Source organism: Schistocerca americana, chromosome 4 (genome assembly GCF_021461395.2).
Source record: "Schistocerca americana isolate TAMUIC-IGC-003095 chromosome 4, iqSchAmer2.1, whole genome shotgun sequence".
In the NCBI taxonomy this organism is placed as follows: Eukaryota; Metazoa; Arthropoda; class Insecta; order Orthoptera; family Acrididae; genus Schistocerca; species Schistocerca americana.
This window is the reverse complement of record NC_060122.1, coordinates 608,257,647-608,279,752: the sequence shown is the minus strand read 5'-3', so window position 1 is coordinate 608,279,752 and position 22,106 is coordinate 608,257,647. Positions and strand designations below refer to the sequence as shown.

General features: G+C 43.7%; 1 protein-coding gene across 6 annotated transcripts in view; it reads left to right on the top strand.

Moving 5' to 3' along the window:
• Positions 1-22,106, top strand: part of LOC124613025 (FH1/FH2 domain-containing protein 3) — a 647,968-nt gene that overhangs the window by 395,621 nt on the left and 230,241 nt on the right. For all 6 annotated transcript variants that reach the window (XR_006979594.1, XM_047141585.1, XM_047141584.1 and 3 more), the window contains one exon: positions 14,053-14,162. Coding sequence is in view for 5 of the 6 variants with exons in the window: in XM_047141585.1 (XP_046997541.1) it covers positions 14,053-14,162 (110 nt within the window). In the remaining variant the exon portion in view is untranslated. The remainder of the gene's footprint in view (positions 1-14,052; positions 14,163-22,106) is intronic.

Here is a 22,106-nt window from a genome sequence, read left to right as displayed (position 1 = left end):
ACGAGAGTAATATTTCTTGAAAAAAGTTTGACCTTATATTACCTAATTTTACACAAGATGGTCATATCCGACGAGAATTTTGTTCACACTTAGGGATGCTAAGATGATAGTTTCTATGCCTGATGATGATCGTTTATGATCGAAACACAGCTTCTAACGACACCTCAAGTACTCCCAAAATGCGCTGTTGTCATTCCACTGTACTAGGTTAGGGTGTATTTTTGCAGCTTGCAGAAGAGATTTTGCTTTACCCTCCATTACTTCTCTTCCCCCTTCGCCATGGATAGCGTTCTGAATCACTGTGTCGTACTGCCTAAATTTCAATAGGGGTACCGAGATAGATACACCTGTTCCCTTCAGATCGTAGAAGTTAAACACCGTCGGGCGTGGCCAGTACTTGGATGGGTGACCTCCGGGTACGCCGCGTACTGTTAGCAGTTTTCTCTCTGTCTTTACTGCAGAAAGCGCAGGAGGGGTGCTGGCGTGAAGTCTCTGATCACCACTCTTTGCACCAGTGTGGTGGATTAAATTCCAAGCCTGTCCACAGTCTTTCACGGAGTGAGGGCGTGCAACACTTTTGGTAGTGATCCGTCTGTCGTAGAGAGACGTTAAGCTTGGGAGCACCCGTGGTGCTCTTCGAGAGGACCCGGATTTTACCCTCTCTCTTCTCTCGGCACCTCGAACACGAACACGACATTACACTACACACATGACCTTGCTGTCATCGACGGTCCACAGATAAACTTATGCACACAGTTCTCATACTTCGCGAAGGAAAGATGGCCGCGGGCACGGAGGAGAGGAAAAACTTCCCCATCAGGCTGCTGAAGCTGCCCTTCGGTGTCTACTAGCCATTCATGACGTGTACTTGACCAGACTGCCGTAGCAACAGATACAAGATGTAAGCATTTTCACGATTTAATGAATCGAACAGTGTAGGAACAAACTATAATTTCGTTGGAAAATAGCACATAGAACTGACATAAAAGTTCCAGCTACGTAAATCTAAATATTATCGTGGGAATTGATCATAATATCTAAGAATTAAACGAGAGCGCGTCCAACTACTAAATATATGGAGCTTATTATAAATGTAAAGGAAAAAGAAAGATAGGTAATTAGGAGTTCCTAACCTCGGCCAATGTGTCTTTACGAATCGCGCAATACGAACGTAGGTACGAGCGTAGGCCGCAGCAAGCCTATTTTAAGGTACCCGTGACAGCTAAGGTCGTACGCGGGTGGGTAAGACAGATCGTACAACTGGGTGCGTTCCTGGAAGCTGGAAATCTCGCCAACATTTGCCTCTCAGCACTAAATATTCGTTCTGTATTTTCCCGTCATCTGACCAGAGCAATTTATCAGCCTCAGGTTAGGCTAACAAGGAAATACTCGAGTACAATAATAAGTTATCCATTCGTGACCAGCCAGTGGCAGTTATTTATTCACTATACATTATCTGTGGTGGATGTACAAGCTAACCATGCAGTATCTTCATTGTCTCAAACCGCCAATAAAATGAAGAGAAATATATGAAAAAAATTACTTGCATTTGAGGCTATAGCTGGTGCATACTATCTTAATTTTTTTCCTACCTTTTGTAAAGCGCCTTTATTTTCGTTACTGGTACCCACTGGACAGTTCTATTCTACACCAGATATTATAATAAACACCATACTATTGCGTTGCAAATCAGCTACCAGCGTGATGTATACATTAATAAAAATAGTAATAGGAGATACTTATTTTCAGTCGGTCAATCATTTTTTATTTTTTTTTATTTTTCACTGTTTGGTTGTGTGTAGTTGGAAGTTGGTCATTCCACAATTGATTTTAAGTGTTTTCTGTGATAATCCGGTCTTCATATTACTTTCCCGTTTCGTGGTAAGTCTATGTATACTAATAATTGTTTAGAAGCAGAAAATATTGAAGATTTTTCATTCATATAAATAATTCTTTATTTGTCCTGTCAGGCCTATAACTTTCGGTTATTGCGTGACAGGCCATTGCAAGAAAGTTGAAAGATACAGAGAGACTAGGAGAATTTTCCATTTGATGTTGATACATCAAATGAGAAAAGTAGTGATTCTGGGAGAAAGAAAAAAGTTAACTGCATCTTCTGTCGGTTCTTGATAGAACAACATCATAACAAATAGTGCTTTTCGTTTATTAAAAAAAAATGTTCTTGAAGTATTTGAACTCAACAATTTACACGTCAAAATTACAAGAAAAATGACGCCACGCCACGTTACAATCGTCAACAGAATACTTCCATTTATTCTCTAGAAGCTGAAGAAATTCAATTTGAAGACAGCAGTGATAACAAGAAATATATCTCAATTCTTTTCAGAACGAAAAGAGAAAGAAAAGATTTTCACTTTCAAGTGAAATTTGAACCCAAAATCCTTGTAGGTCATGGCCATATTTTGTTGCTAGTGTAAGAGATGTGAAAATTGTGCTATTTACAATATAGTATAAAGACCTCGTTCAAACTGTAAGAGTTTTTGTGTGTCAATGAGAGACAAAATTATTGAGACCACTACTCACAAAGTAATGTTTGTCGATGTTAATATCATTACTACCTGATGGGACTCTCCAATCCATTTTTATAAAGCATGAAATAACGTTCCAGAAATGTATTTTTTCTGGTTGTCAAAGTCAAAGCACGAAAAGTATAAATCGGCAGGGTTCTAGTTGGGTTTTAGTATATGACTAACTTGACAGTGTTCCGTTAGTAAGACTGATTACTGTATAATAGGGTCTATACTATAAATGATATGTGGTGCAATACTTGTATTGGAATCAGATGGAAATTTTTTGCTTTGTAATACTGAAAACATAGGGTTAGAAACCATTAGTTATTTATTTTTATATTATTTAGTAAATCTGAAGGGGGGTGACACTACCCAAAAACGGTCGGTTTGAGGTAATAAGAAAAGCTATCGACAGGCGGAAAGTAAGTATATTTCTTAAAAGTAAAGGTCGCAGATAATTGCTTGCCGACAAGTCTGTCCAGTTCTGAGATGTTATTAACATCAACAGATAATCAAAACTACGGGGTAATGCAAGTAGAGGAATTGTAAATTGATTTTCTCAGCTTTGGTTCCAATGTATGCTGATATCTTTGGTGTGATAACGTTCTTTCCCGTATTATTCACTTGTATATAGACACCACTTGCTCAGAAATGTACACGCTGACTATTAAGCGAAGGGATAAAGTGAAAAAAATACCCCGAGAATACCAAATTTCGGGCATTACCTCTCACCACAGACAATGCAGTGGCCAACGGCCTTCACTTAACGACCACGAGCAGCTGCGTTTGTCACTTAACGACCGCGAGCAGCTGCGTTTGCGTAGAGTTGTCAGTGTTAACAAACAAGCAACACTGCTTGAAAAACCGCAGAAATAACGTGGGGCATACGACGAACGTATCTCTTACGACAGTGCGGCGAAATTTGGCATTAATGGGATATGGCAGCAGACGATCGACGCGAGTGCCTTTGCTAACAGCACGACATCGCTTCAGCGCCTCTCTTGGCTCGTATCCATACGGGTTGGACCCTAGACGACTGGAAAATCGGCCGGCCGGTGTGGCCGAGCGGTTCCAGGCGCGTCAGTCTGGAACCGCGAAACCGCTACGGTCGCAGGTTCGAATCGTGCCTCGGGCATGGATGTGTGTGATGTCCTTAGGTTAGTTAGGTTTGAGTAGTTCTAAGTTCTAGCGGACTGATGACCTCAGATGTTAAGTCCCATAGTGCTCAGAGCCATTTTTGACTGGAAAATCGTGGCCTGATCAGATGAGTCCCGATTTCGGTTGGTAAGAGCCGACGGTAGGGTGCACCCGGGTTGTAAACAAGGCAGTGTGTAAGCTGGTGGTGACTCCATAGTAGTGTGGGCTGTGTTTACATGTAATGGACTGGCTCCTCTGGCCCAACTGAATCGATTATTGACTGAGAATGGTTATGTTCAGCAACTTGGAGACCATTTGCAGCCATTGATGGACTTCATTTTTATGGATGAGGGTGCGCCATGTCATCGACCCACAATTGTTCGCAACTGATTTGAGATACATTTGGGACTGCTCGATTGCATGATTTGGCCATCCATATCGCCCGACACGAATCCCATCGAACAGTTATGAGACATAATGTAGAGGTCAGTTCGTGCGCAATATACAGCACTGGCAACACTTTCGCAATCATGGACGGTTATACCGGCAGCATGGATCAGTATTTCTGCAACAGACTTGTTGACACGTCTAGTTGCTGCAATACGCCGGGCAGAAGGTTGTCCGACACGGTGTTTGGAGGTATCTCATGACCTTTGTCGTAGCAGTGTATACCAGACACCAGCAACGGTATGTATCCTCAGTGACGAATTTTTGCCGCAGGTATTGTTTAGTTATGACTAATGAAGTGTAACAGCCCTTACACATGGGCGATTGAAAGCTGTGAACAACACTTATTTCCGGCGTCGTTTCTCAATGGTATCGTTGACAGCCGGTTCATTGGTGCACTTATTGTAAGCTTAACGTCCTAACCGAGCAAGGTGACTTGTTTTGTCGCCATGGGATACACAGTTCGGTAGTAAATGTTTAGCTATGATTTTTACGTTATTTGTTTGAACACCATCGAAATTGTTCTTACCTGATGCATTCTTGTCTGCCGTGGTAGCCACATTAACGATTAAGCTTACTAAGCTTACAGAGTATTTTGCAGCAACACAAGGATGAGTTTTGTATATTTTTTTATTTGGTGTTTTGCCATGTACAATTTTATTGTGAATCGTAAGTCACTACTAAGCTTTAATATATAGAAGCCGTACTTTGGTTTGACTTTACCGACTCTGGTGGCAGCTGAAAGCCGGCCGGTGTGACAGAGCGGTTCTAGGCGCTTCAGTCTGTAACCGGGCGACCGATACGGTCGCAGGTTCGAATCCTGCCTCGGGCATGGATGTGTGTGATGTCCTTAGGTTAGTTAGGTTTAAGTTCAAATGGTTCAAGGTTAGTTAGGTTTAAGTAGTTCTAAGTTGTAGGGGACTGATTACCTCAGATGTGAAGTCCCATAGTGCTCAGAGCCATTTGGACTATTTTTTGTTAGCTGAAAGATGGGAACATGTTAGTAAGTTGAAGGTTAGTCAGATCTTTGAAAAATCCAAAAGCTGGTTTGATTTTCTCCACCTCAGTTCAGTTTACATCTGTTGCTAGATAATTAAAAACTAATGCGAAGATATAGATTATCCGTGTCACTACGAGCTACCCATACAAACCCAATCTGTATAGACAGGTTAAGTGAGGAAAAAGCTCCTACGCAGCTCTCTGTTTACCTGTTAGAATATAAGTGAAGAAAAGACACAGAAGATTGTGAAGGAATTCCGTTTATGCGAAGATTGAAATATTTTCGTACACAGACATACACCACTCGATATTTATATGTAGGAATGTTCTTTTTCGTGATGGTGAGGCGTTTACATTCCCTGAACGCTTCTGATTCGTTTAGGGCTCGTTGCCCCCTGGCCCGCTTCTTTGCGGTGTTTATGTACTGACCCCATTCCTGCGGTGAGAATCTCCAGGTTGTTGGTAAACCCAAAGGCTAGGTAGGCGCGCTGTTGCTATAGCTCAGGGCCAACTGCGTATCTCAACGGCGAGTGCCGATCGCCGTGTGCCGTAGTGTAAACAGATAGAAATAGGATCACCGCCCTACAAACAAACATGCCCTGACGCTAGTACGAGCTTTACAGCATAGAATGGAAACGGCTAAGTTGAGCTTGGTGCAAGCTGTAGTAACTTATCTATTGGAGCTTATGAGATCTTTTCCTTTGCTCTTTAAGAAAACACAGTTTAGAAACTGTCACTTATAACAATAAGTTATTAATTGAAGACATAAAGTGTGTAAATGAGTCCGCAATTATTTTTGGGGACCGATGGCCCTAGCAGTCCGGTCTCTTCAATCCCACAAACCAACCAACCAACCAACCAATTATTTTTGGCACTTAATTTTCACTAGTCCGTCTTGATCACGCAGATTTCTTACACTTTATTACCGGTTTCGGCATACCGCCATCCTCAGACCTGTTACAGAGATAAATATTGTGTAAGCGGCAGGTTCAATACGTTAACGCTAAATCTAACGAGTCTTAGTGATACAAAAAATATAAAATTATAAAATGTTTATAGCCACGTATAGCAGTCATACGTACGATTAAAATATTCTGATGTAAATCATCGTAAAGTTAAACATATGAATACTTGGTGCTTGCTGGTAATACTCAGATTGTGTCTGGTATTTATACAAGAGACTAATGCCAACCGTGGGCACTTTTAGCTAGAGCGCATATTAAACCAGTGTCGCCAAAGTGATGATTAAATTGCGGGATGCACAGTCATTAGCTACTTTAAAAAAAATTACTTCCAATAGCAATGTGAATACTTGGTGCTTGCTGGTAATACTCAGATTGTGTCTGGTATTTATACAAGAGACTAATGCCAACAGAGGGCACTTTTAGCTAGAGCGCATATTAAACCAGTGTCGTCTGTGTGATGATTAAATTGCGACATGCACAGTCATTAGTTACAGTTTTTTTAATTGCTTCCCATAGCAAAACGAACGTCTAACAGTAAAACGTAACTGATGTGAAATTGGATTCATACTTAAAATACCATAAAAAGTTCAAATACTAACATAATACAGCCACTAGCCTGACTAGGTAATACAAACAAGCTAGTATAATTTATTTTATTTTATTGTTACACTTTTTATACTAGCTTAAACAAGTTATATGTTTTACCTAGTCAGGCTATTGGCTGTGTTATATTAGTGTATTAGTATTTGTACTTTTTATGGTATTTTAAGTATGAATCCAATTCCACGTCAGTTAAATTTTATTGTCAGACGCTCGTTTTGCTATGGGAAGCAATTAAAAAAACTGTAACTAATGACTGTGCATGTCGCAATTTAATCATCACACTGACGACACTGGTTTAATATGCGCTCTAGCTAAAAGTGCCCACTGTTGGCATTAGTCTCTTGTATAAATACCAGACACAATCTGAGTATTACCAGCAAGCACCAAGTACTCACATGTTTAACTTTACGACGATTTGCATCAGAATATTTTAATCGTATGTATGACTGCTATACGTGGCTATAAACATTTTAAAATTTTATATTTTATGTATCACTAAGACTCGTTAGATTTAGCGTTAACTTATTGAACCTGTCGCTTACACAATATTTATCATTGTAACAGATCTGAGGATGGCAATATAACAGTAAGTTCCAGTAAATTTTCGTATCGCGTTGGAATAGGCCTTAACAAGTCGCACAAATGCCGAAGAAAATAAATATATTTGCTAGAAAATTGCCGAAGTACTCAACGGGGCACATGAGAAGGAGATAGATAGTTTACGAGAAGGCGATATTTATGAGAAGGCGATAAACAACTAATTAGATAGTTCCATCAACTGAGAATAGAGTGATAAGTTCCTTGAAAGTAAACAAGCTCGAAGAGAAAGGAATTATCCTAACGTGACAGAAATCGGCAGATGTGACGTACAAGTACAGAGAAGCAAATCGTTACAGCTTGAGAAAAATTGGATGATTTGTTCAAGAGAAAGAGCTTTACAAATTTAGCGAGGCAATTACCCGTTGGTCCAACTCTGGCCCTTATGCAAGCAGTTCTTCGGTTTGGCATTGACGGAATTATTGGATGTCCTCCTGAGGGACGCCGTGGCAAATTCTGTCCTATTAGCGCTGGTGACTTTGCAGGCCTAGGTAGGAATTGGCAAGCACGAAGAAACTGTCGACGTATGCAGGCGGGCATTATCTTGCTGAAATATAAGTCCAGGATGGGTTGCCTTGAAGGGCAACAAAACGGGGCGTAGAATATCGTAGACGCATTGCTGTGCTGTAAGAGAAGGAGGAGATCAGTGTTTAACGCCCCGTCGTGAACGAGGTTGTTAGAGACGGAGCACCAGCTCGGATTAGGGAAGGATGGAGAAGGAAATCGGTCGTGCCCTGTCAACGAAACCATCCCATCATTTGTCTTAAGCGATTTAGGGAAATCTCGGAAAACCTAAATCGGGATGGCCGGACACAAGCGGGTTTGAAACGTGGTCCTCCCGAATGCAACTCCATTGTACTAACCATTGCGCTAACCCGCTCGGTGTGCTGTAAGAGAGCCACGGATGACAACCAAAAGGGTCCTGAAATGAAATGCCACCCAGACCATCACTCCTGGTTGTCGTTCCGTATGTCGGGCGACAGTCAGGTCGCTATCCCACCGCCGTTCGGTCGTCTCCAGACGCGTCTTCGGTAGTAACAGGGACTCATTTCGAAGCGGGACTCATCACTGAAGACAGTTCTACTCCAGTCAGTGAGATTCCAGGCCGAGACACCACTGCAAAAAGGGCTTGTTGGTGTACAGAGGTGAGTGGTAGTCGGCGCGATAGGCGCTGGAAGCTCAGCCCCCTTCCTGTGAGCTACCTGTTATTGGTCCGTCTGGTCACTGAAGCACCAGTAGCTCGTCGGATCTAAGATAAATGATGAATCTGGGGCTTTGAGTGCTCTTCTGACGGCTATTCGGTCCTCACGTTCTGTCGTCTCTCTAGATCGACCGATTCCATCTTGATGCTGTGATTGGCCATGGTTCACCTATTCCTGCCAACATTTTCGAACAGTGGCGACTCGCCGATTACTCTATCCGGCTTCTTTGAGCCCAACTCCACGCCCTCTCTGGAATGATGACCTTTGCTATATTGTTCACGCGCCTGTCTGCGAGGCATAGTTGCTGTCCAACTGCGTACACGGAATGAAATTCACTAATACTTTATGTCCTTGTAACGACAGTCCTCTGTTTAGTATCCTTATCAGCTGTGCGATGAAATCGCGGTGCAGCGTCACACATTCATCCATCGGCCGTCAAAGTTTAGAATTTTCGATTTTCCGTCAATACGTGTACGAATATCAATTTGAGACCACTTTACATAACACATTCGTGGTGTGTCTTTTTTTTTAGTGTATTATGTTGAAGAAAATATGAAGTTATGTACAGTCAAAAAGGACTTTACAAAATATATTTATTGATAGAACTTACAGGATCGGTAGAGGTGTCGTTTTGTAGCAAACAGCTTCAATTTTGATTCACGTAGTGCATCCGTACCCCCTTTTACCACCAGGAGAATATTGCTCCGCGGTGTGGGATCCTTACCAGGTGGGATTGACGGAGGACATCGAAAGGGTGCAAAAATGGGCAGCTCGTTTTGTATTATCACGTAATAGGGGAGAGAGTGTGGCAAATATGACACGCGACTTGGGATGGAAGTCATTAAAGCTAAGACGTTTTTCGTCGCGGCGAGATGTATTTACGAAATTTCAGTCATCAACTTTCTCTTCCGAATGCGAAAATATTTTGTTGAGCCCAACCTACATAGGTAGGAATGATCATCAAAATAAAATAAGAGAAATCAGAGCTAGAACAGAAAGGTTTAGGTGTTGTTTGTCCCGCGCGCCGTTCGGGAGTGGAATGGTAGAAAGAAATGAAATGTAATGTATTGCGAATACATAGAAAGAAGGATCCTTTATTGTATGATTATATGATAGCGGAACAAACACTGGTAGCAGTTACTTCTGTAAAATATCTGGGAGTATGCGTACGGAACGATTTGAAGTGGAATGATCATATAAAACTAATTGTTGGTAAGGCGGGTACCAGGTTGAGATTCATTGGGAGAGTGCTTAGAAAATGTAGTCCATCAACAAAGGAGGTGGCTTACAAAACACTCGTTCGACCTATACTTGAGTATTGCTCATCAGTGTGGGATCCGTACCAGGTCGGGTTGACGGAGGAGATAGAGAAGATCCAAAGAAGAGCGGCGCGTTTCGTCACTGGGTTAGTTGGTAACCGTGATAGCGTTACGGAGATGTTTAATAAACTCAAGTGGCAGACTCTGCAAGAGAGGCGCTCTGCATCGCGGTGTAGCTTGCTCGCCAGGTTTCGAGAGGGTGCGTTTCTGGATGAGGTATCGAATATATTGCTTCCCCCTACTTATACCTCCCGAGGAGATCACGAATGTAAAATTAGAGAGATTAGAGCGCGCACGGAGGCTTTCAGACAGTCGTTCTTCCCGCGAACCATACGCGACTGGAACAGGAAAGGGAGGTAATGACAGTGGCACGTAAAGTGCCCTCCGCCACACACCGTTGGGTGGCTTGCGGAGTATCAATGTAGATGTAGATGTAGATGTAGATAGTATGATTGTGGTTCGATGAACCCTCTGCCAAGCAGTTAAATGTGAATTGCAGAGTAATCATGTAGATGTAGATGAGGTTTCCTCGATAATCGCTTCCCAGGTCAGTGGATTGGCCTTGAATGGCCAATCGCATGGAAATCTCGCTCCCCAGACTTGACACCACTGACTTTCTTTCTTTGAGGTTTCGTTAAAGACCGAGCGTATGTTCCTCCTCTACCAAACAATTTTGCCGACGTGAAAAATCGAATCTACGCTGCCTTTGAACAAGTTACTCCCGGTTTGTTTCAGTGAGTATGGGAAAAAATTGACCTGGTGGTATGTTTGCCACATTACAAATGGTAGTTGTACTGAACCAAAATCGCACTTGACACTGTTATTTAAAACTTGTAGCTGTTTCCCCCACCAATTCTGTAAGTTATGTCAATAAATTTACATATCATTCCAAAGTTGTGAAATCATTTTGACTCACCCTGTACGTATAAAACAGTGCCGCTACCGAGTGTGTAGAAGAGTCCTTTTCACGTTTTCATTCAATGCATTGCCTCAGTGTGATACTGTGAACGTAATCCAAATAAGTACTTGATAAACCAACGTCATTCACTCAGTTCCAGCTTTTTTTATTGATTAAGTAAAAACATAAATGAAGGTAACCACATTATAGACTGAAGAAGTACAGTGTTGTTCGTAAGTTCCTCCGAGATTTCAGAAGACGACTGGGCGGAAACTACAATATGTCTAGAAAACAGATGCACGTCCAAGTTTTTAGTTCACCTGTTGCACATCGTTTGTGATGCAGGAAACGTCAGTAAGAAAGTCAAACTCTTGCCGTACACGGTCCAACCATTATGATCGATATGGGCGAAGGTGTAATTATCCACCGGCCGTGGTGGCGGAGCGGTTCTAGGCGCTACAGTCTGGAGCCGCGAGACCGCTACGGTCGCAGGTTCGAATCCTGCCTCGGGCATGGATGTGTGTGATGTCTTTAAGTTAGTTAGGTTTAAGTAGTTCTAAGTTCTAGGGGATTGATGACCTTAGAAGTTAAGTCCCATAGTGCTCAGTGCCATTTGAACCATTTTTGTAATTATCCTTCCTTGCAACTTTTCAAATTCAGTGGCAGTTTAGGCAGGGACATACTGTGTTTAACATAATCCCATGAGAAGAAATCACGTAGAGCTAAATCACGTTACAATGAGGGCCACCGAAGAAGAGGAGTTTCGTGATGTGAAGCACGTCCAATCCCGTACTGAGGCACTTCCGCACTGAGGAAATTTTGGAGGAAAGTGTGGTGGAGCAGCACCTTATTGTGAATTAAGTTTCCTATGTCTTGTTAAAAATGTAGCCTAAGCCATTACTGCAGCATAATGAGTTGCATGAAACCTGTCAAAGTTTTCTTTGCAAAGAAAAGTAGTCCATAAACTTGCGAAGAGGACAAGGCAGAAAATAGGTTAACTTTAGGTGAATCGCGAATGTGTTCCACTATCTGGTGTCGATGTTCAGTGCACCAAACCCACACGTTGTGACGATTCATCTTCCTGCACGTGTGAAACGTGGCCACTGAAAACCAACTTACATGAGAAACCATCTTTCCCCAGAAACCGCTTTAAGTCGTCTCAAAAATCAGAACAAAGTTCATTGTCCCGAATAGTCAGAGCGGGTATGGTTTTACACTCAGGCATTTGCGTAAAATGCGCCGCATAGTATACTGCGGTATCTGCAGCTTTCTGCCCGCACGTGCCGTAGAGTTTTTCAAGGCCGTGACGTATGATTGCCGCACACACTCTGCCCTCTACTTACGATCCCGGCGAGATTTTTTTTTTCTTTGCACCACATAAGCAGCCAGTTTCACTAAATGTGTTGTATCTCCCAGGGATTGTTTCGTCTGTTGGAACTTTAACCGGATTTTTGTGCTAAACCGTCACTGAACCGCCACAATTGACGGGATACCAATTCGATTCTACACAGAGTACGCGAAAGAACTTGCCCCCCTTCTAACAGCCGTGTACCGCAAGTCTCTAGAGGAACGGAGGGTTCCAAATGATTGGAAAAGAGCACAGGTAGTCCCAGTCTTCAAGAAGGGTCGTCGAGCAGTTGCGCAAAACTATAGACCCATATCTCTGACGTCGATCTGTTGTAGAATTTTAGAACATGTTTTTTGCTCGTTTATCATGTCGTTTCTGGAAACCCAGAATCTACTATGTAGGAATCAACATGGATTCCGGAAACAGCGATCGTGTGAGACCCAATTCGCTTTATTTGTTCATGAGACCCAGAAAATATTAGATACAGGCTCCCAGGTAGATGCTATTTTTCTTGACTTCCGGAAGGCGTTCGATACAGTTCCGCACTGTCGCCTGATAAACAAAGTAAGAGCCTACGGAATATCAGACCAGCTGTGTGGCTGGATTGAAGAGTTTTTAGCAAACAGAACACAGCATGTTGTTATCAATGGAGAGACGTCTACAGACGTTAAAGTAACCTCTGGCGTACCACAGGGGAGTGTTATGGGACCATTGCTTTTCACAATATATATAAATGACCTAGTAGATAGTGTCGGAAGTTCCATGCGGCTTTTCGCGGATGATGCTGTAGTATACAGAGAAGTTGCAGCATTAGAAAATTGTAGCGAAATGCAGGAAGATTTGCAGCGGATAGGCACTTGGTGCAGGGAGTGGCAACTGTCCCTTAACATAGACAAATGTAATGTATTGCGAATACATAGAAAGAAGGATCCTTTATTGTATGATTATATGATAGCGGAACAAACACTGGTAGCAGTTACTTCCGTAAAATATCTGGGAGTATGCGTGCGGAACGATTTGAAGTGGAATGATCATATAAAATTAATTGTTGGTAAGACGGGTACCAGGTTGAGATTCATTGGGAGAGTGCTTAGAAAAAGTAGTCCATCAACAAAGGAGGTGGCTTACAAAACTCTCGTTCGACCTATACTTGAGTATTGCTCATCAGTGTGGGATCCGTACCAGATCGGTTTGACCGAGGAGATAGAGAAGATCCAAAGGAGAGCGGCGCGTTTCGTCACAGGGTTACTTGGTAACCGTGATAGCGTTAGGGAGATGTTTAATAAACTCAAGTGGCAGACTCTGCAAGAGAGGCGCTCTGCATCGCGGTGTAGCTTGCTTGCCAGGTTTCGAGAGGGTGCGTTTCTGGATGAGGTATCGAATATATTGCTTCCCCCTACTTATACCTCCCGAGGAGATCACGAATGTAAAATTAGAGAGATTAGAGCGCGCACGGAGGCTTTCAGACAGTCGTTCTTCCCGCGAACCATACGCGACTGGAAAGGGAGGTAATGACAGTGGCACGTAAAATGCCCTCCGCCACACACCTTTGGGTGGCTTGCGGAGTATAAATGTAGATGGAGATGTAGAATTGACTGACGTTTAGGGATTCAAGGACATAAAACGCACAGATCCCTCTCTTATACGCCATGGTCTGACACGCCTCCCACCTAGTGTGTGCTCCTCAACAATGCCAATATGTGTGTTGCGAACTGAAATTTGGAGTGATGTTCTATCCACTTGTATGTGTCATTTTCTGTACGTCTTGCAGATTTTATTCTTATATAGCACACTGTAGGAGGCTGCATTCCACAGTGCCTCCCTCACACAGGCGTGACGTGCCTGGTAATCATACTTTGTACAGTACCGCGACGGGGAATTGAACTCGGACCTCTTACACTTGCAGTCCTCTGTCGAGTGCGTTGCTGTTCGAGCGGTGTGTGAAATGCACTGTACTCAGCATTTCCTTAGACAGTTGGCAATAACGCTCACCTTTTCTGTTCCAGCTCGATGATGCGGCGTTGCAGCTGTACAAAGATGGCGACTACGGGGCATACCTGGACCTGGACGCATCCATCAACGAGCAGCAGGACGAGTTCGAGAACTTCCACAAGAAGTAAGTACCAGCTTTGCATCGATCAGGAAACGAACTGATCGTTATTATAGAAAACGGCGCCCGCATACACGTCACCGAGCGAGGTAGAGCAGTGTGTGTTAAAAGTTTTGGAAAGATCAGAGTTTAAATACCTTTCCCAATATTCACATTAAGGTTTCCGTGGTTTCCCTAAACCGATTGAGCTGAGTGCCAATATGGTTCCTTTGAAAAGGATTCGCCAATCCGAGCTTTTGCTCTAGCTTAAAGGACCTCATAGTCGATGGGAAGTTAGACCCGAATTTTCCTTTGTTCACACATGTCCTACATTTTAGAACGGTCATCTGAAAATTACCTGAAATGTCTGGACAGTATTGGTCTCTCGATATATGCGTGTTCAAAGACATCATTTCCTTCCGGGTTTCAAAAATACGGTGGCAGAAACAATACGCAGTCTTTGTTGAAGTGATTTAAAGAAACAAAGAAAGAGTAAATTCATGTGGCTGTAAAGGCGTGACGTGTACCCTCATCTTAAGACACCCTTCAGGGGACAATTGTTTGATTAAAGATAACGTCCTTAGAAGTGCGCCACTGGCATCAGACGTTACTACACCCTGGATTCTTAGTGTAGTGTTGGCCAATTCAAATTCAACCGAAATAAATTCGCTGAATGCGAGTTATCCATTACGTTGATGGTGATTTCAGATTGGAGAGGAGAATTACTGAGTTAGCCGTACTTGTCTGTCGTCCTGTAATCTTGCATCTGGGCAACGAGTAGGACTGTTTAGCAAGTACTTTAGCTCTAGATCTGAGTTTTCTACGGAACAGCTGCCTTACCCTTGCCCACTGTCCGCACTGACTTAATCCTTTTGATATTCTTTTATGCCATCTTAATAGGCATTTTTAGGATTTTTAATAGGGCACTTCAGATAAAGTAATAAAGAACACGAAGTTATGATCTCTTAAGTTGTAGTCGATGGGAACAGTTAACAACGATGTAGCTGAACGGGTATCACATTTTAAATATGTGCCATACGAGTTATGGAAGTGATATAGCTGAAGAGCTGCATGAATTTCCAGCAATATATGGAATATTATCAAGAACATTTAATTATTGAACCTGAAAGAATGCAATGACAAAATTTATTAAACTCTGGAGTTGCCTTTACTGTAGTGTGAAAACGAGATCTGGGTAACTTACAAGAAACAAAAGTAAACTAGAAACAACAAAAGTCAGAAAATTGATACGATAGAAGGGCTCCATAAGAAGAGATCCAATTGGAAAAGAAATCAATTGTGATAGACTGAATGTAACTGCTCAAATCTTGTTTCGCTACTCCCTCATGAATTGCATAGTTTGTGTTTTGTAAATCGTAAACGTCTTTCTCGATAAATTTGTTGACCACAGGAAATCGCTGCGTACAGCTTCCTGTATAACGTAGGTGATAGTAAACCTGCATTCTCAGTGCAGAGTTCGCCGTTTCTACAGTCGCGAACGAGACAGTGCGAATTGCACTATTCAGTCTGTCAACATATCTCGAAAGACCATCTCAAGCTTAGAGCTTGCGCACTAGGCCACTGTACTGTCAGCAGGTGAAGTTACAGACGTACGTCAGAGCGACATCATTCGAACATTCATCCTCGGGTTGGCAGGCACAAAACAATGAAAATCGGCTTCCTAGAGGTCACGTGTCGTCAACACCACCATCTGATGACAGCTGTCTGGCAGTTGTGGCTCATAGGTACCCCGAAGAGATGACAACAAAACTGTTAGCTCCTTTTTGCAGGCTAGTGGTAGTACTGTAACAACTGGGGCAGTATGCAGCTGTGACTCGTGAGCTTCTGTGGACTTATTTGATGACAGAGCAGACCACAGGTTTACTGCTGGTCCTCGGCACCCTAAAGGCTGACGAAGTGGCATTCACATTCCCCGCCTACCCCAGCATTCCGTATGCCGCCTGCAGTATCAGAAACGAAGCCAGTACGAGTGTAATGTTGAGGGTTGTGTACAGTGGTAATCAAGGTGACAATTTTACCTCAGTGCTATAGTGGCTTCCTTCTTATCCTGTACTGTTCCACGAGTATCACAAGTCTCAGAATAGTTCGCTCCTACTCGAAGACTCATTCTCTCTGTGGCAAAAAAGCGCGCTGAAATTGTATGCTTTTGGCCATAACAGTTTGCGTTTTTGTGCTAGTAGCTAATACCGAGTTGTCGTACTTATCATTCATTCCTCTACCTTTTTCGAAGACTGCTGTAAACTGATTTTAAAAATTAATTACCAATTAGAAAATGGACTTCATCCTCATGTCATAATGTCGTCTTGTGCGTATGTGTCAATGTAACATTCTCTGAATAGAGATTAGTTAGTAAAATAAAATTATAGCCGTCTTCCAAATGGTATAATACATTCAGAGCGTTTCCATTAGAGCGTGCAAAGATTTAACAGGACATAGAGGGTGTCCACTGAACAATTTGAGGTAGGGAACGTGGAGTCGAAGAAGACAGCTTAGGGAGATAATAGGAATAAAATCACATCACTGTGTACCTTTTTATTTACATTAATTACAGGTAACTGCGAATACAATCAATGACACTATGAACGTACCAGTTGTACTGTATCTTACAAAATGTGCTGAAACTGACGGCCATCAACATCGGCGAACAAGATTCTGACGCACCCTGACAAATATCGCTGGTGTTTCGAATCACATCACAGGCAACTACAATTTTGGCAACTAGTTCTACCTCCGTATCTACTTGGGTCTCATAAGCAAGTGCCTTCAGACATCCCCCTAGGAAATAATCGAGGTGATTCAGGTCAGGTGACCTCGCTGGCCATGGAAAAGGACCTCCCGTTCCAATCCAGCGACCAGGAAATAAAGCTTTGAGGTGGTTGCGGACATCAACACTAAAGTGAGGCGGTGGACAGTCATGTTGTATCCGCCTCTTTTCACGAACAGCCAAAGGTACGTTGTCCAAAAACTCAGGTGTAACTCTTTGCACGAACCTCAAGTAGAGGTGACCATTTAGACGGCCAGGTAGAAGATATGGCCCAATGAGATTGTTGCCTACAATGCCGGCCCAGATATTCGCAGCAAAACGCACTTGATGGTGTAACTCTACTACAGCGAGGGTTTCCCTCATCCCACACCTGGCTATTCCTGTTGTTCGAAATACCATCACGATCAAATGAGGCCTCGTGAGTAAACAGCACGATTTGAAGGAAATCTGATCGATTAATCCATTGTCAGAAGCAACCACGGACGCAGTGCGAGCCTTCGTGCATAGTGAGTCACAAGCACTGTAAGGATTCGTTGTGGGTGATATGGGTGTAATTGTTGTACGTGGAGTACTCGCCAATCGCTAGTATGTGCAGCGCCCATTGTACGTGAAATACGACGAGTACTCGTAGTGAGGTGTGCCGCCAAACGTTCCAGCACCTCCTCTTCCTAATCATGTGTGAGAATGGTCCTCATATGGTTCAAATGGCTCTAAGCACTATGGGACTTAACATCTGAGGTCATCAGTCCCCTAGACTTAGAACTACTTAAACCCAACTAACCTAAGGACATCACTCACATCAATGCCAGAGGCAGGATTCGAACCTGCGACCGTAGCAGCAGTGCGGTAACGGGCTGAAGCGCCTAGAACCGCTCGGCCACAGAGGCCGGCTAGAGTGGTCCTCATGTTGCCAGGTCCCCCGTTTCTTCTTTCCAATGGACCAGTCTCCCGCATTCGTCGATCGAGAGAAATAAACACTCCTCGTGGCGGATGATACCTGTTAGGCAATCGTTCCCTGTACAGTCTCAGCAGCGAGAGCATTGCATCTACTTCTCCACACATCAGGTGATGTCAGTGAGTTCTGCGAAACTGTAGCGGTACTGCTCCATCGTGTTGTGCTGCACTTCTCTGAGTAGCACTGCGTAATGAATCGGTCTGTCGTTGATTTACAGCACGATACAACAGAGCCACCTTATGGACAAGAAAAAAAACCCGCATCATGACTTTCTAGTAACCATGCTCATCCTTCTTGATTCCTTGTAGGAAATAAAGAATGTACATGTAAATAAACATAACAGTACCGGCTAGCCGCGCGGTGTAACGCGCTGCTTCCCGAGCGGGATGGCGTGTCGGTCCCCGGCACGAATCCCCCCAGCAGATTAGTGTCGGGATCCGGTGTGCCAGCCAGCCTGTGGATGGTTTTTAAAGTGGTTTTCCACCTGACTCGGCGAATGCGGGCTGGTTCCCCTTATTCCGCCTCAGTTACACTATGTCGGCGATTGCTGCGCAACCACTGTCTCCACGTATGCATACGTCATAATTACTGTACCACGCAAACATTTGGGGCTACACTTGTCTGGTATGAGACGTTCCGGGGGTGGGAGAGAGGGGCGGACCACTGGGGGCCAAACCGCAGAATAATCCTGGGTTCGGTGTTAGGCGGGGGTGGGGTGGGTGGACTGCTGTGGCTTGTTGTGGGGTTGTGACCACTGAAGGCTACGGCGGGACGAAATCTCTCCGTCGTTTCTAGGTCCCCAGTTCAATACACATACATACACACACACACACACACACACACGTGTAAACTTGTTCGCATGTTAGTTGAAAATAAGGTGGAAAATAGTAATTCTAGACAAAGTGGTAGAAAAATTTACTTCCATATCTCCTTATGCTGTCTTTTCCGACCCCAGTTTCCCTACCTCAAATTGTTCAATAGAGCATTCTCTCTGTCCTGTTACATTTTTGTACGCTCTTACGGAAACTTCTGTATACAAAACACACACAAACATACACACACGCCGCGCGGGATTAGCCGAGTGGTCTGAGGCGCTGCAGTCATGGACTGTGCGGCTGGTCCCGGCGGACGTTCGAGTCCTCCCGTGGGCATGGGTGTGTGTGTTTGTTCTTAGAATAATTTAGGTTAAGTAGTGTGTAAACTTACGGACTGATGACCATAGCCGTTAAGTCCCATAAGATTTCACACACATTTGAACATTTTTGAACTTACACACACACCCAGGAAAATACTCGCTGTTAACCGGTCAGTCATTGAATTGGTAAATAATAATCGTGATGCCCTACGATTGCATAAGTAGCGGCAGCGCCGCGAGTCCTTGGTTATATACTGATGTGCAAAACTTAACGACGTAGGTAACTTTCGCAAGATGTGTCGCTGCCAAGTAACAATCTCGATGAAACTTGGAACGTACATAGAAGGAACGGCTACAGTATAGTACAGAAGGTAACGGAAAAAAATACGCAATGAGACGAACAGATATGACACTTTTATTCAAAATGGTTCAAATGGCTCTGAGCACTATGCGACTTAACTTCTGAGGTCATCAGTCCCCTAGAACTTAGAACTACTTAAACCTAACCAACCAAAGGACATCACACACATCCATGCCGAGGCAGGATTCGAACCTGCGACCGTAGCGGTCGCTCGGCTCCAGACTGTAGCGCCTAGAACCGCACGGCCACTCCGGCCGGCACACTTTTATTCGAAGACAATAATTACTGTGGAGTCACCAAGATTCATGATGGCCCCCTGTACACTACAAAAGGCGAGACATGGTTCTTAATAGGCTGTGTGATCACCACGGATCGCACTGCATGCTCCGCAACGTGCTCCCATTCGGGTCACGAGGTTGGTAAGCAGTTGGTAAGGAGTAAGGCGTTCCATTCCTACACCACCTACCCAAGGCATCCCATACGTGCTCGATGGAATGTAAGGTGAGGAAACGGGCCGGCCAATACTTTTGCTGAATAGTCACTTGTTCGAAGAGCTTCCGGACCTGCACTGTTCGAAGCGGTCGCGCACTGTCATTCATAAAGATGTAGTCACGGTCGAATGCACCCCTGGAAAGACGCACATGTGTAAGGAGTACAGTGTCACAGTAACGTTGTCTGGAAAGATTGGGAAATCAGTATGCCCGTGCAACATTATGCCTGCCCACAACGCAGCACTTGGACCACCAAAACGATCACGTACGACATTGCTGGACGTACCTTCATATGGGGAGAGGTGGGAAAAAGTAATAAATCCACGAACATAGGTGGACATAATCGTTTTGGTGATAGAGGTGTTCTGGTGTTGGGAGGCATAAAGTCGGGTGGGCGTATTGACCTCTAAATCTTTGGACACGGGAGCTCTGTGTCATTGTCATTGTGTCACTGTTCTCCTTCCTCATGGTCGTCAGTTCAGAAGTACAGTCGATCGTGACTTTCTATTAATTTAAACTTTTCCGTGAGGAACGTTATGCAAAAACCAATCATGTGTACAGTTCTATCTAAACGTACCACAGTAGCACAAGACCATACAAACAAAACGATTTAATTTTTAATCTTGTGCTATTAAAATTAACAATATTTTGGGGTAAAGTGACATAAAAGTCAATTTTACGTTATGTCAGTGCAAGAACAATGGGTTTTTAATCAATGACGATTATAGGCCAAATCTCGTATGGCTTTTATAGGCGAATTTCAGGCTGTTTCCCGACTTCATAGACCACAAGTGTCGGATATCAATTTGTTCACCTCAGCTTCGCCTACGCCACTGTGGTACGTTTAAACGGTTATCATATGCAGCGTGTGTACTTATTGTCCCATTGGCATGGGCATTCGTACACGCCGCCCATACGAAGTCAGAGATCATCCTTGACGTTTCCTGATAGTTCCATCGTTTTAAGCACTGCCACATCTCGACCATCTAATGGATAGCATGCGAAAGAGCATGTAAGCATGTCACAGTCTACATGGTGGAACACAACGTGTTGAATGTTACCCGGCGGCACAGTTTGATTTCGCAGATGTGCAAACATGTGTTCTTTCCAATAAAGCCGGCCACTGTGATCGAGCGGTTCTAGGCGCTTCAGTCTGGAACCGCGCGACCGCTACGGTCGCAGGTTCGAATCCTGCCTCTGGCATGGATGTATGTGATGTCCTTAGGTTAGTTAGGTTTAAGTAGTTCTAAGTCTAGGGGACTGATGACGGCAGATGTTAAGTCCCATTGTGCTTAGATCCATTTGAACCATTTCCAATAAACTGCCTTTATTGTGATTATTGTTTCTATTTCACAAATAATTTTTTTCGATTTCGTAAGGTTATTCTTCCTTCCTTTGGTCCTGTTGAATGTAATACCACACGCCTTACATTTAATGATATAATGTAAGGGATATTCAAATGAAAGCCGGTTACTAGTGTGAAGTAACGGTAACGATTCTATTAACTGAAAAATGTAGTTATACATAGTACGCATACTCAAAAACTGTCGCCAAAACTGTTGGCACATTTATCCCATTGCAACACTAGCCGGTTGGTTCCACCCTTGAAGAAGCTAGTAGGCTACTGTCGGATCCAGACCTGGACCCAGTCACACACTTCGTCGTCCGTTGCGAGTCTGTGTCCGCGTATAGCTTGTTTTAGAGGTCCAAACACATGAAAGTCACACCGTGAAAGGTCGGGACTGTACGGTGGATGAGCCTGTCCAGGACGAGCATCGTCTTCCAGTGACTCGCGCTCCTCAGGGAACCGTTTACGCCATTCCACAACACTTGAACGACTCAGACTGTACTCACTGTACGCAGGCTTCATCCGTCGATACATTTCACGGCCTCCAACTCCCTCCGCCGCCAAAAATCCAATCACTCCTGCTTACTCGCCTGCATGTTCGGTAGTGGACGAAAACATGTATGACCACCTCTTCGGCGTGAAACCACCCTGGCGCTATGCAACATCAAACGGTGTGCATGCTTCAGTCTCTCTACCAATAGATGGCGCCACCATGCCAGCAGTTACGTGGTGCCACCTTACGTGTAAGGCAAAGGTAGACGCACTGACCAGGTGTCATTTGAATGAACCTCATACAAGATAGGTGCGAACAGAAGCAGCGAGGGAGAGTATCAAAGAAAATCCTTACCTACAATTCCAGAAGGAAGATAAAGAAATAAAGAGCTGCGTGGCGTTGT